At 34.8% G+C, this 13,783-nt stretch overlaps 1 protein-coding gene across 2 annotated transcripts in view; it reads right to left on the minus strand.

Moving 5' to 3' along the window:
- Window positions 1-96: 96 nt before the first annotated feature.
- LOC113493957 (trypsin beta-like) overlaps window positions 97-13,783 on the minus strand; it is a 34,716-nt gene continuing 21,029 nt past the window's right edge. For both annotated transcript variants that reach the window (XM_026872007.1, XM_026872006.1), the window contains 2 exons: window positions 2,384-2,580; window positions 97-639 (listed from right to left, as the gene is read on the minus strand). In XM_026872007.1, the coding sequence (XP_026727808.1) occupies window positions 171-639; window positions 2,384-2,580 (666 nt within the window). In that variant the 3' untranslated portion in view covers window positions 97-170. The remainder of the gene's footprint in view (window positions 640-2,383; window positions 2,581-13,783) is intronic.

The following is a 13,783-nucleotide window of genomic DNA, read 5'->3' on the forward strand; positions in this document are numbered from 1 at the left end:
AAATGTGGCAAAAACGGGGCAAAATATTCATCTTCGAGGGCTTCCGTTCAAAAATTTCTAACTTATATCTTCTAACCACGCGGACGAAGTCGCAGGCAGCAACTAGTGTAATTATATTATTTAAATTAATCAATTTCTATTAAAAATATCAGAGACGGTTCGTATAACAGTTAGTCTCCGTAACTATTGTCACTTTCAGTATCAGTGACTTCGGGTTCCTCCAAAACTCGAGGCTTTTCATGGATCTTCATTTGTTGCATTATTTCAGGCTCCGAGTCGAAGGACAAGTTCAAAAACGGTTCAGGACTCATTTTTATGGCTTCATTCCTTATCTTGATCAGGAATTGCCTCTCAAGTATCCTCTGCCTTAATATTTCATATAACCTCACTTTATACAAATGCTGTATACCGTTGAAAAGGTAGTCCCTCAAGTCGTAGACCTTTCCCCTTAACTTGGCCAGTTCCCGGTCCAGTTTCAGCATTTCCAACGGTTTATCGAGGACGGTTAGAGGAGGTGGGGGGTGTATCCTGGTCATAGCTAGCCACATAGACATGACGAAAGCGCGCTCCGCTTCAAAAAGTATGGTTAAGTTAGAGTGAGTGATGCGGCGCAGTATCGGGATGTTGTGGAGGAACCATCTGAGAAACATTTACATGAATCAATCACATCAATTTTTATTAAGTAGTGCGATTAGTGAAAGTTTTAACTTTAACAATACATTTGTGTGAATGTAAAAAATAAATTATTAGTTATAGTTGAAAAATGGAATCTTCGCTACATATTCGATAGGAGGACGAAAAGGAGAAAAATTATTCACTGTTCACGCCTCATCCCTGTCTTGTGTTACCGAAAAATTTCGTTGGACTATGGACTATGGACAAAGTTTAAGCAAGTGCCCTTAATCTGTGGCAATAGATAGTAACACAAGCTTGCAAAATATAAGAGGGTGAATTTCAACAGGTCCAAAAAAATCTTCATTTCCGTGGATTTTTTATTCTTCAACTTTAGAACAATAAAAAATAGTGTTTTCTCAAGTTTTCGATCAGATATGCAGTTTTGCTTAATATCTAGCAGATAGCTTAAAAAACTAACGAGATATACAAGATTGAAAATTCCGTGCCACGGCGATGAAACATGCATGCACGGCAATGAAACAGGCGTCCATGGCAATGAAATGTTATTATAGTGTACAAGAATATTTAAATGATAAAGTTAATCATTGAAACAAAAATAAATACTATTAATTTATACGCAATAATAATAGAATATAATGTGTAAAAATCCAGTCACACATGATATTATTTTTATAATATAACTATAAATAGATACATTCCTGTCTAGTGGCGAAACAAACATAAGTCACGGAAATGAAACACGTGGCCACGGCAATGAAAGGAAACTGTTTTACAAGGCACGGCGATGATATTTTTTTATTCCCGTGTATTATTTTTCATTGCCATAGCAAATTTTGTCCACGGAAACCACGGAAATGAGAGCACGGCGATGAAAATCAAGGGGTATAATTCAATTTACTAAAAAACTGGTAATAATTCACAGTAATGAACACTTTACAAATAAGCTAAATATAAATGGCATTGTATTGAATGCTCAATCGAGATTAAAAACTTATTGAAATAGAAGTTAGACCTATCCACGGCGATGAAAGAAAAAATGTCCAGTACCAAAAAAATTGAATACTTTTAATTATAGCTCGAAAACGCAGGCACGTACACATGTCGTTCCTTGTCTAGCCTTTCGACGTTACTTATATGCAACGTTTAACGCAAAACGGGAGCGACGCAAAACGTTAGAATATGCAATATTCTCAAATATGTTTAGGACATGGCGATGAAAGGTAGTTCTGGGACAAATGGTTTTTTATTAACCATACGTTGTATTGTGTAAATATTTGAATAAATGTATTCCGAGTCAATACTCTAACTATTCACGAACCAAATAAAACTAAGTTTTAATATAAATAACGATACATTTTTGATCAATGATGACTTTAATACATCAAGGTGAGTCGTGGACAAACACGGCGATGAAAGATTATGTGGTTTAACTTTTTTTTTTGGAAAACCTATTAATTATATTAATAAAATATTTAGTGCTACAGATAGATTTTTATGTCATCTACCTAAAAAAAAATGTTAGAACATTATAACAATGCTTTTTAGTACCGATTTCATCGATGCCACGCAATTTTTGGGTCCGGGAAATTCACCCAAGAACAATCGTAAATCGATTCAAACTTGCAAGATTTGAATACATACAAAGAAACACAAGAAACTAAAAAAAATAATCGAATACAAATTATTAAAATTTATGTAAAGGTATAAATCTTAATAAATAAAATAAAATCTTGTAGAAAGTACTCACGGTTGGTGATGCTGTATGTTGGTATAGACGAGTGGGAGATCGTTATCGTATCCACAGCCGTAGCCCCAAGACAGCAACCCCGCGAGATGTGCTTCCACCACGAGTGGTGCCCCAGGAGCAGCGAGACACGGCGCCATCTTGTCTTCCTCACGCGCTTGCCCCAAACACATCATACCGGGACTGAAGTTAACACCATTCTGGAAAAAATAAACCCTGAATACTATCGTAATTTGATATTAAAACGGCCTTTATCTTATTACTGATTTTGAAATTTAACTGATTCTGGTAGGGCCGTTGTGTTGTTTTAGTTACATAGAGACAATTTTGGTAATATTCAATCTTAAATAATCTACTTATTTCGATCAATCATAACACGTCTTATAAAACTAAAATGGAAAATGACAGATTCAAACAAATCTTCACTTTCTTCACTTCAATTTTATTTTTCATATAATAGAGCTCTCGTTTCACTAAATATAATGTTGCTTTATCTTCATGAAGCAATATTTTTGAAAATTTGTGGAGACGTCAATCAACAATCATTAGCTTAAGATGAGAATATGAGTTTTTTTTGATCATGAGGCATTCTTCTACTCACCATATAATATTTTTAAACACTTTATTTTCATCCAAAACCCTAAGTTAAAAAATGCCAGTAATTTATTGAGCCAAAATTTAACTGAATATCGGTTAACAAAAAACGATGAGCGAGGAGCGGTTTTCGCCAATACAATATTAAATGCGAGCAAGTATGCAGTATTTAATTAAAATACCTGAGCTTTTAGAGCATACAGGTAACTTACATGCATTCAATCAAAAATAATAAACAAAATAAACAGCGATCAGTAGTAAATTAAATATTCTGCCGTCTAGAAGTGTCATTTTTTTCTATAAGGCAGCAAGAAGCCTTTTTTCCAAAACCTATTCAATAAAGTTAGCGTTCGACAATATTTTATAAAATTGCCCATCGGTAGACGCCACGTACGGAACTCAACACAATCCGGAACACCGATATCTAAATACAAAAGTACATGCACACAAAAAATAAAAAAAATCCAGCACAGGTTTAGATTCAGTGCAGCAATTTAAATATATCTATCACTCAAACAACATTTAAAATGGTTCTGTTGAATTATCTGCCTAACGAGAATACATCGGACATAGGATTTTGCATTCGAACCAGAATTCAATTAATTCTGTTTTGAAACCGCACGTCAACAAAAATCTGTTAATGTAAGCAAAGTAATTGGGTTTGCTTCAACCTATGAAAAAGTACTCTTTGCAGTATCATCTGAAAAGGGTCTGGGATGCACAAAAGTGATTTTGTAAATGGACTGCGACGTACGCAAAGAGGATCACGAGTAAGTACTGACCGAAGTAGTTACAACAGAAAGATAAGGGACCAGTGTAACCACCATGCGATTGTGGAAGAGAGACGCCGTATACGATGTGTAGTACGCTGTCTCTTTTCCGCCAATGTAAGACTTACTTCTAGAGTGATTGTAGGCTGTTTGATGGCGTTGAAAATTGCGTTTTGCATCTTTAAAGGGTCGTTAATGCGTTCCAGTGAATGTTGCTAAGTAATTATAGTGTGTTTCTGAAAGCATTTCTTTTTGCAACATTTTTGTAAGAATTGACGATTTGCAACGACGTTAACGTGTTGTGTGCTACTATAAAAAACGTCTTAGATGATGATCTGTTAACTCCAAAATGGGCTTATAATGAGCTCAAAGATAGTCAGAAATGAGCGCGTTATGTAAATGTGTAAAATATGAATTTGTTAAATGATTTTTTTATTTGGGCATTCAATAAATACAATTGAATATAAATATTCTTTCCGATTTTCTACGAAACTGTTATTTTGGTTTCTGTTTGATTCAAGCTGATTGTAATCCAAAACATTTATTTTAAGTAACATTGGATTGTGTAATGGGTGAAATACAATAATGCTGTATTCCGTAAACAATTGAAATAAATGTTTAATGTAAGAATTCAATTTCAATCGAAATCATTATTTATAAAATTCTGGCTTTTGAACAGCAATATTCTGCCCGATTCGACGCACATCATTTACCGCATATTAGACAAGGATATTAGTCATTAAACATCCCTGAAGATTCTGATTCTAGAAACAAAGCTCAACAGCCGGAATTCGTCAATGTACTCGACGCCAACAGTGTTGCAAGCTTAGAAGTTTAGCATGCACCCTGAAACTAATACTTCCTACTACCCGCATATTTAGTACGAGCAAACCTGCGACCCGAATCAGGGGTCAATTTCAAAAGATTGAAGAACTAGGACCACATCCACTGCACAAAATGTGGCCCCCCGTCGGGGTGCTATAAACAGACGACAAACACCCCCGTGCACGGTACCTGATGTATAGTTTGCTGATAGAGACTCTCATATTTGCAAAGTCGCTGATACACGAGTCCGGATACACGGGCACAGTTCAGAACATGTTAAAAAGTGGGAAGTGCTCGCTGCTCCTACTCCCCACTGCCATTTAATTGAAACCAGGATCGCCAAGTTTCACGTTATGGCTCTCCCGCCACGCGACAAGCGCTTGCCTGCGCGCGGTGAGTTGGGTAGCTCACTACCCGAGATATGTAGAACTTAGAAGTCTGGCACTCCCTTCAGCTGAACCCAAAGCGCAAAAGTCATTTCATGATTTTTCAAATCCGAAAGAAAAGGGTCACTTAACTTACTTACAAATAAGTAAAAAAATAATTACCTGTTTATTTGGTTCTAACATCGAAAAATACAACAGCAGAAAAAATATTGAATTGATGATGAAGGTTTGGAAGATTGATGATCAACTGCTCCTAATAGTGACAGGCATGATAATCTAAGTGCTTCCTTTAACTATCCTATGTTTTATGACGTAACAAACGAAACGGTTTGTGGGAACTGAGCAAATTACAAAGTTAAATCTAAATTCTCAGTAGTTCATTACGGAGCGTTGTTGTTTAGTTATAAAACACTTAGCTACGTAATCATATTTCCTGTTATGAATTCAACTAGTCTGCTAGTTCTTGTTTAGCCTGGAACATATCAATTAATGTTCTTGTTGTAATTGAATTAGTTACCTCCGATCGTGTTACCTTAACTCAATAACATGGCCTTTAGCAATTAATCAATAGCTGTTCATATTCCTCTGTGTGATGATGAAAAAAACAACGCTTTAAGAAAAGACTGCTCAGTAAAAGACGAATTTAAAAAGACTTAAATTTGGAATTCAAATGTATTTAGAGATCTCTTTGGTCGGTCAACTTAACTGGTCAGGAGATGACGATGTTAGAGTCATGTGCTCACACGTTTGCAGTTACAAAATAAATTTGTGATTCTTGAAAAGAAATTCTCTTACCGTTTTCCTTTGGATTTTGTGAGTTAAGTAGCATTCTAGGTTTCAGTAGAAAAATAAACAACCTTTGATATTGTAAGACGTCATATTAGTCCACACTTAAACGTTCTGAGAAATAGTTTATTGATAGAGTTTTCTAGTAACATAGCTTCACCTTTTAAATTAATTTAATACTAGTAGGTATACAATATTGCCATATATGATCATAACCATAATTATTATATACTCCGTTCATTTTCCAGTGAAACAGACAAATTAGAATAGGCGCTTTAGTCTAAAGCAAAAAAAATATGTATGTTTTTGTTCGATTTGTCTCTCGGTATAATTATAGGATTTTGCTGATTTTTGATCTGGGCAGTTGTTACAGTGGTCAAAACAGATGGTTTTATCGTTAGAGGTTCCAAATGTAGTATACCAGCGATAGACCGCGAGTTCAGCCGCGTGAAATGTCACCGAATGCATATTACTTCTCTTTTTAAATCGAGTCTAGTAAGACGAACTGTATTTTACTTCTTATCCCTCTAAGACCATGTGTATGAAGTTTCAAGATGATCGGTTAAGTGGATATACCTATGTTTTTTCATTTTTTCGCATAAAAGCGTAAAGCAAGAAAAACGTAAATTCACATTTATTATGTATGTAGGGATTTCCGATAGAATTTTAAGCGTTCAAACGTACTCACAATTCACAATAACAAATAAATAAAATACATAGTGGCGAAATAAATAAAAATCCGGTCAATTAAAAGTTGAGCTTGTGCACAAAAGGGTACCGCAACTCTATCTAAAAACGTCCAAAATCATGTTTGTTGTATTGAATACCTGTTGAATATTTACTAAAGGATTTTTCTTTGTGTTTTTTTCGTTTCTGATCATCATATGTAAGAAAAACTGTAGTTTAACTATATATGAGATCAGGATATGATATATATGATATGAATCAGGATAGACCAATATACAATCGAGCGTGAATAGGAGTACCCTTCGTGTACAGAACCCTAAAAAATATTAATTAAATTCTGAAAATTAATTTTGTAGTGTATTCCAATTTCCAACTCAATTCCATTTAAGTACTCTACACCAACGTGCGTTCTGATTCCTAGAACAAAAACATATTAAAACGTACTTGTATGTTTGTATAATCCGCATTATTACAAACATACCGAGAATTACTAAGCCTACTTTAATGCATAATTCATATACTAAAAATAATAAATTGCAATTATTCAACTATCTTTGTTTATCCGTGTATGTGCTCACAGACAAGTGGCTTTGCTCCGAGCATTAAAGTTGACGAATTAATCTGAGGGCTCATTGCATTGGTCGTTAGCGCCCGCATGCGGGGTACGACAGATATTTGAAACACGTGCGGCAGGACCCGTACGGAGGAAATGGTTTTTATTAGTCTGTAAGTCCCCCATCTTGGGTACAAATAATCTGGAACGTCATGGGAATCAATTTTCATCGGTCGGTAGCGCCCACATGCGAGGTGCGAAAGAACTTCGTCTTTGAAAGAACATCATAAGTTATATGATGCAACGGTTTACTCACGCGTATTTATCAGGGGCGCCCGACTAGTTTCGGACCCAACCGCGAGTCGAACTGAGTCGGGCACCTCTGATAAATACGCGTGAGTAAACCGCTACATCATTTAATAATGAATCAGTCTCACGATAGGTATTATAAAAAAATAACATCATAAGTTGACGTAGGTACCTATTAGCCAAAAAATATTTAAAATGGAGAAATGTTAAGTTTTGTATTCTATAATAATGCTGTCAGCGTCTAATCTATAGGTGCTATGAGAAGGAAAGGCAGTCCCCGTTTGCAATGTATAGATGAAGTTATTGACTGACTAATAACTTTGGGCGCTTGCCCGCATGCGGGTTGTCCCCGAATTTGGGCAAACATACGACAAATGAAAATGCGTCCTAATACATTGAGCTGAATAGTCTGAGTCACGTCAGTCGACGAACAGAAATTCCTAAATATTTTAAGTTTCTACTCTAATACGATGTACCATTAAATATAAATGTTACCACAAATAATACCATTCCATTTACTTTAACAAATAAATATCTAATTATGACTCTTACACTTTTCAGATTTTTTTAATTAAGCTTATTAATTAGCCCATGCTTAACTTTACGTGGAGCAGAACAAAATAAAGTCATTCAACATTGCTAGCTGCTCTCAATTCCTACAGCTCCAGACATACCTTACTACTTATTACAGGAATGGCGTGTAGAAATTTTTAACGTAATTCTTTATCCATGGAGTAAAATCAACGTTCTCTGAAAATGTTATTGTTTTTTTAGGAAAAAAATGTTTTTATCTCGATTCATAATTTTGATCAATTAATTATAATATTCTATGACAATTCCAAAATAAGTGATGTGTTAGTATATCTTGTATGTCACAGTATAACTTCAAGGGAAGAAATTCGGTACTTAAAGGTTGTTGTGTTACATGGGGACACAGGTCCAACTCGCAGAGGCCTTGTGAAGAACTTTATTCTAATTATTTGTCGTAAAGTATAAATTGTCGACGCATCTCTTATACTAGTTGGTTGCTTTTAAGCATGTAGAAAAATATTGGCTTAAACACATTTTTAAGTCACGTAAAACACGGTAACAACGTTAAAATGCCGCTTTTGTGAACGTCGGTATTTATCGATTTACCGTCAAAATTGATATAAGCGAAGTCGGCCGCTTAAAAGCTTGTTAAAAGTCCTATAATTTATGGGCTCCGCAATTACAATTTTCTGAAAAACTCAAGTGATTTCTGCCGATTCTGATCGATACGACCATTATAGATGTAAGTCGCTGTGTCTGGGAAGTTTTGCGGCTAGAGTACTGTGTACCCACTAATTTTGGATCGAAACTTACTTTAATCCCGAGAACGATCTACGCTACTTTAGGTGCTGTTGGAGACATGAAGTTTCGTCGACGGAGAAAACTGAGCGCTAAGTAAAACCACTGAAAAATACATATGACCAAGAATTTTATATGCGACTGCCACATTTTTGTATCAGTAATTTTTTTTACATTCTTGAACACAACACTGAAAGTCCAAAAATACATTACAAAATTTGATTCCAAACTAAGTATTTTCGTTATTAATCATAACATGCCTGTGAAACTCTAAACAAACCTCGTTACTCGCATGTTATAAAAGCACACATGTGAATCAAACTTTATTAAAGTTAAAATGTAACTCCTGTATTTTGGAAGTGCGTCTCAACCATCGAGAGATACAAACATTTCTGTAAGTACACTAAGCATACTTACAGATATATCGTTAGAGGTTTATTTAAAAGGGTCTTTGTGACGAAAAAGTCGGGAACTTTTTATCTAAATTACGGTCTGCAGCATCCAGCTTGCCTTCTCTAAGCAGAATTCCTAGACGATTGGGAAGTAAAGCGCATGCATTTATCTAACGTTACTCGTTGACTTGTTGTAGTAGGGAACCACTTACGAAGCGATCTCTATAATTAATGCTATAATTTGTGTCGCAAGCTGCACTAAACTCACGCTGTTAACAGCGTCATGTTTTTACTAATTTATTGCGAATACTGCCTGCGTCTTAGGATGCCGACTACAAACAATTAAGCTAGTATATGCGATATACGTCAGTGTAATACTTGTTGGTCACGTAAATTATGTTTAAATTACAAACTAATTTTATGTCTTTTTCTTTCATGATAATACTTTTGAAAAATGTATCTTATCTAAAGATAGTAGAAGTCTAGTTTTGGGTTCACATAGAGCTGTGATTATGTTTAGACATCTAATTTTCTCAAAAGAAACCTTTCTTTTTTATGTATAAGCACTGAATATGGCAAGATCCAATCCAATTCCTGGCCGATATACTTCATGATAAAATTCGAGGTTTATTTTTTTTTTATTTGACCTGACATATTCAGCTTCCTGATTTTATTTTAAACTAAAAATAGAATCTCGTTCCAATATTCAAAGGTTTAACGATCATGATAGATGAAATGTCAACCGACAAGTTCCATCAAATATTTTTTTCAGCTGTTTCTGAAAAAAGTCCATTCTGTTTGACAGAATATTGGTAAAATCTAATCACAACTCCCGGGATCTCGGAAACGCAGTTGCGGCTTGCAGTTTCAGCCTGTTTTGCAGGAAACATGTTGGAAGGGCAATCAGTTTGTATCGTCAACCTACAAACTATTCCCATTTCCCGTATTTTGATGATGTGTGCCGCGTTAGCGGAGACTGAAATGCGGTTGAATTTCGTTATTCAATTACTAAAGCCAGAGAGGTATTTGAGAGCTGTACGAGCGTCTCATGGCTCTACAGCCGAATACTTAGTACCGTTTGGCATATCTGGTCACATATCACACTGCAACGTACTAAAATCAAAATAAACATTTAGAGAAAAAAAGAGACTCACTCATGTTACGTTTTGTTGCCGGTTTGTTTTCAAGGTTCCATACTCGAAAGGTAAAAATGGAGCCCTATCGGGTACAGTGTAATGTCCCGCGAGTGATGCGTCAGAAATCAAAAGTTTTATATGCTTTTCATTATTACTCTGCATGTGAACTGTTTTTGTTTATGAATTAGAAGTTTGAGGGATAACACGACAAAATTACGTTTAAGGCTCGCAAGGATATTGAGGTTCTTTTCGATAAAATAATGTCATGAGCATTTTTCTTGACACGGGAAGGCTCGATTTTGAAAAGATATCGGAATAGTTATTGCATAGAAAAAAGTGCTTTCTGTATTATTTATGTATTTTAATAGGATATCTAAATGTATTAAAACTATAAAGGACTTCAATTGACACATAATACAATAGATGTATTTTTATGTAGAGTATGGTGTTTTTCAAACAATAGCTTGCGAATATACATATAATTCTCACTCCCAGGGTCCTTGAGAAACTACAGTCTTTACAAAAGATTTTGTTTTTTTTTCAGTAAGGTTCCTTTTATATTTTTTACATATGAGCCTATACATGCCTATTGATTATAAATTATTCCTTAGTAAAGGCTCAATTCAATTATTGTATCTTATTAGCTACTAAGGAATAAAATTAATAATTAAAATGAGACCGCAGATGTTGAAGACACACGTGACTCTACACCATCACAAGTATAAAAAAATACCAGCTAACATTATAAGCCATTAAAAATTTCCTTCCTCTCTTGCTTTCTTTAATCTTATTCTAGCAGAGTTGTCGTAGATTTAAATAAAAATATTATCTCATCTCTGATTTTAATTAATGCTTCCTACCCATAAATGTCAAAGGCAAAAATTAAAAAGCAAAATAATAAAAAAATACGTTACAACGCAAACTATGCAGGCTGACATTAAAACTTTGAGATGGGGAACGGATCAAAGCGGGGAAATACAAGAACGCAGTGGAAATCCGTAACTACACGACATTTGTAACTGCGTAAAGGGTATGAGGAAATGGACTAGGGTTCCGTAGGATTCAAATAAATAAAAACTTGTTCCCTTTATGAGGCGTTTTCATTTCATTCTTTGATTATCGATTTGAATCGCTATTCGATGCGTCACGACTCATACCATACTCTGAATATTACCTATTTTAAAATTTTCGGTAGACATTACAAAAGGGAATGAAGTAAGAAATAATTTGGAAGCCTTTCACTAGCGGTGGAACCTATCATAGAATTGTTAAAATATATATATTTTAAACGGCAATTTAGCAATAGAACGCTCATTTTACTAGATCCTTTCGCAGTTATACACACAGAAAAGGTTAGTTCAAATACCTTGAGAAGAAAATTCTCCAGAAAACTGTAGCTATAATTCTTTACAATGTTTGTCAACCAAATGTGATATTAGATAGGTTATCTGTTGAAATCAACTGTTCAAAATACGACCTATTCAGGAAAAATATAAGCTATTTACTAGGTAAGGTTGCTCATACGAGTATGGTTAGAATAGTGTTGATTAAACTTCAAACAAGCTCTTTTCGTAGCAACGAATTTTATCAAACATAATATCAAACATTTTCAAACTAAAACATTCACGACGTTAACATAAAAACCTTTCTCATTCCGGAACCAGAGCACCCGTCACCGGATAGTTATAAGTACTTAAAGTTAATATTTTTCTTCGCCGCTGCGTTGTGTGCACAATTTTCACTGTTTATTTAAAAATTTTGAGCTTCGAGCAAAAGAAAAATGCGAGCTTATTAAAAATTTCTTTTGCTTTTTACGAGCCTTTAGGGATTAAAAGTAGATCTATGGGTGCACAGTTTGTTTAATTACTCAAACTATTAGAGAGAACTATCAAGGAATTACCCAAACTCGGTTGATGACATAAACCTATGTGGATCTTGTGTCTCTTAAATTTTATAAATCCCTTGTTGCCTGCCAAATACATACATATCAGATAGAGAGGAAGCATCTTTGGACGTAACACACAATCTCACTTCGACTCATTCATAATTGAACCACATGAACTCTATTTTTATACGGCTTTCTTAGATGTAAGTATTACGACTCAAAACTCAATACTTTTATTCCGCGATTCCAATGAACAACCTTGTTTTTCTTTTTTATTTTCGTTTCATGCATGAAAAGAAGGACATTAAATCTGATATAAAAAAAGAAAGCCATTAGTGCCAAATAAAAAAAATAAAAATTTAATTATTTTTCACCAACTTGCAATAGCCTCTCTTATTCGCTAATCAACATAGTTTTTTTTTTTATCAATGGATCACAAACTAGTACAAAAATGTGGTTGGCTATAAAAAGTTTTACTAAAACTAGTTAAAAATCCTGTTGAAATTTTCGATACAATAAGCTTGCCAGCCTAAAGAAAGCCTGGGGCTTTTGGCGGTACGTATCACATTGTCCGATAGAGACCTTTACGTGAACAAGTGTCGTCTGCACTGTCAATAGCTCAAAGACTAAGAAACAGAAAACGCTACAGGGCCCCGACAGATACGTCGAAAAAAGTAACATGATAAATGCTCTTCGCTTTCAAAAACATCCTGCGATATATGTTGAACGGTTTTTTAATATCATTTAAAAAAAGGATTCACAATATTTAATCACTCGACTGTTGCCATGATTTCAATTTTATTAAAAGATTTTTTTTAGCTTACACTGATTTTAAACAAGCGCATGGTTATTGATTTGTTTTCCCTTTGAGCATAGAATACAAAAAAGCGATAAGAAGAAATTCAATAAAATTAAGTGAGCAAGTAAAGCTTAGACCGTAAAATATTGTCTGGGATTAAGAATTGTCGTTATTTCTTCCTTATTAGAACGCTAAATTGTTGAGTATTTCAGAAACTTGTTTTGAAATAACATTCTGCGAATGTGATACGGAGAAAGCAATAATCTCTTGTAAAGTTTGTTTCGATGAAGCCGGCAGTGTGCGTCGCTATTTGCAGTGCCGCCATGTTTCCCGATACGTTTGGTTCGCGAGTCACTGCGTCACCCCTGTCGCCTTTGATTCAAGAGTTTGAACAAAACGCTGTTCAGTCATGAAACTAGTCTCAAGTACCAATATGACTCGATATTGTGAAAAGGGAAGTGCATGTATAAAAGGCTCACGAAATTGCTACGGATAAGATGGATTTTTGAGCTTTGAGTAAAATGTGAACAATGAAATATTAATCAAGTAGTCTCAAGGAAAGTTCTCTACCTTCTTTGAAAACGAATTGAAGAGACTGTGATCTATCTCAAAGCGAAATAAGCAAAAATTTAGCAAACATTTTATGGGGTACATTTTCTAAAGGTTGGCGGATGATCGCTTTTTGAAACAAAAATAGGTACACTCCCATGTTTAATGCCGATTACGAATAGTCAGTTAATCTAGTAAAAAGAGGATTTAATCCAAACAAAATATAAACTACATGTTTTCTAAGTTATAATCCAAACATGAAAAAATAAACAAAACTTGAACATCACAGTTTGTTCGGTTGTTTTATCCCGGTATACTGGTGATAGTGGAAAGTTGGTGCAAGCATATAAGCACGGGATGCCGACATAATCCCAAACTGGTAGGTACCGCAGTAAGCCCCGTG

The sequence above is a fragment of the Trichoplusia ni genome, chromosome 5 (assembly GCF_003590095.1).
Source record: "Trichoplusia ni isolate ovarian cell line Hi5 chromosome 5, tn1, whole genome shotgun sequence".
Lineage (NCBI taxonomy): Eukaryota > Metazoa > Arthropoda > Insecta > Lepidoptera > Noctuidae > Trichoplusia > Trichoplusia ni.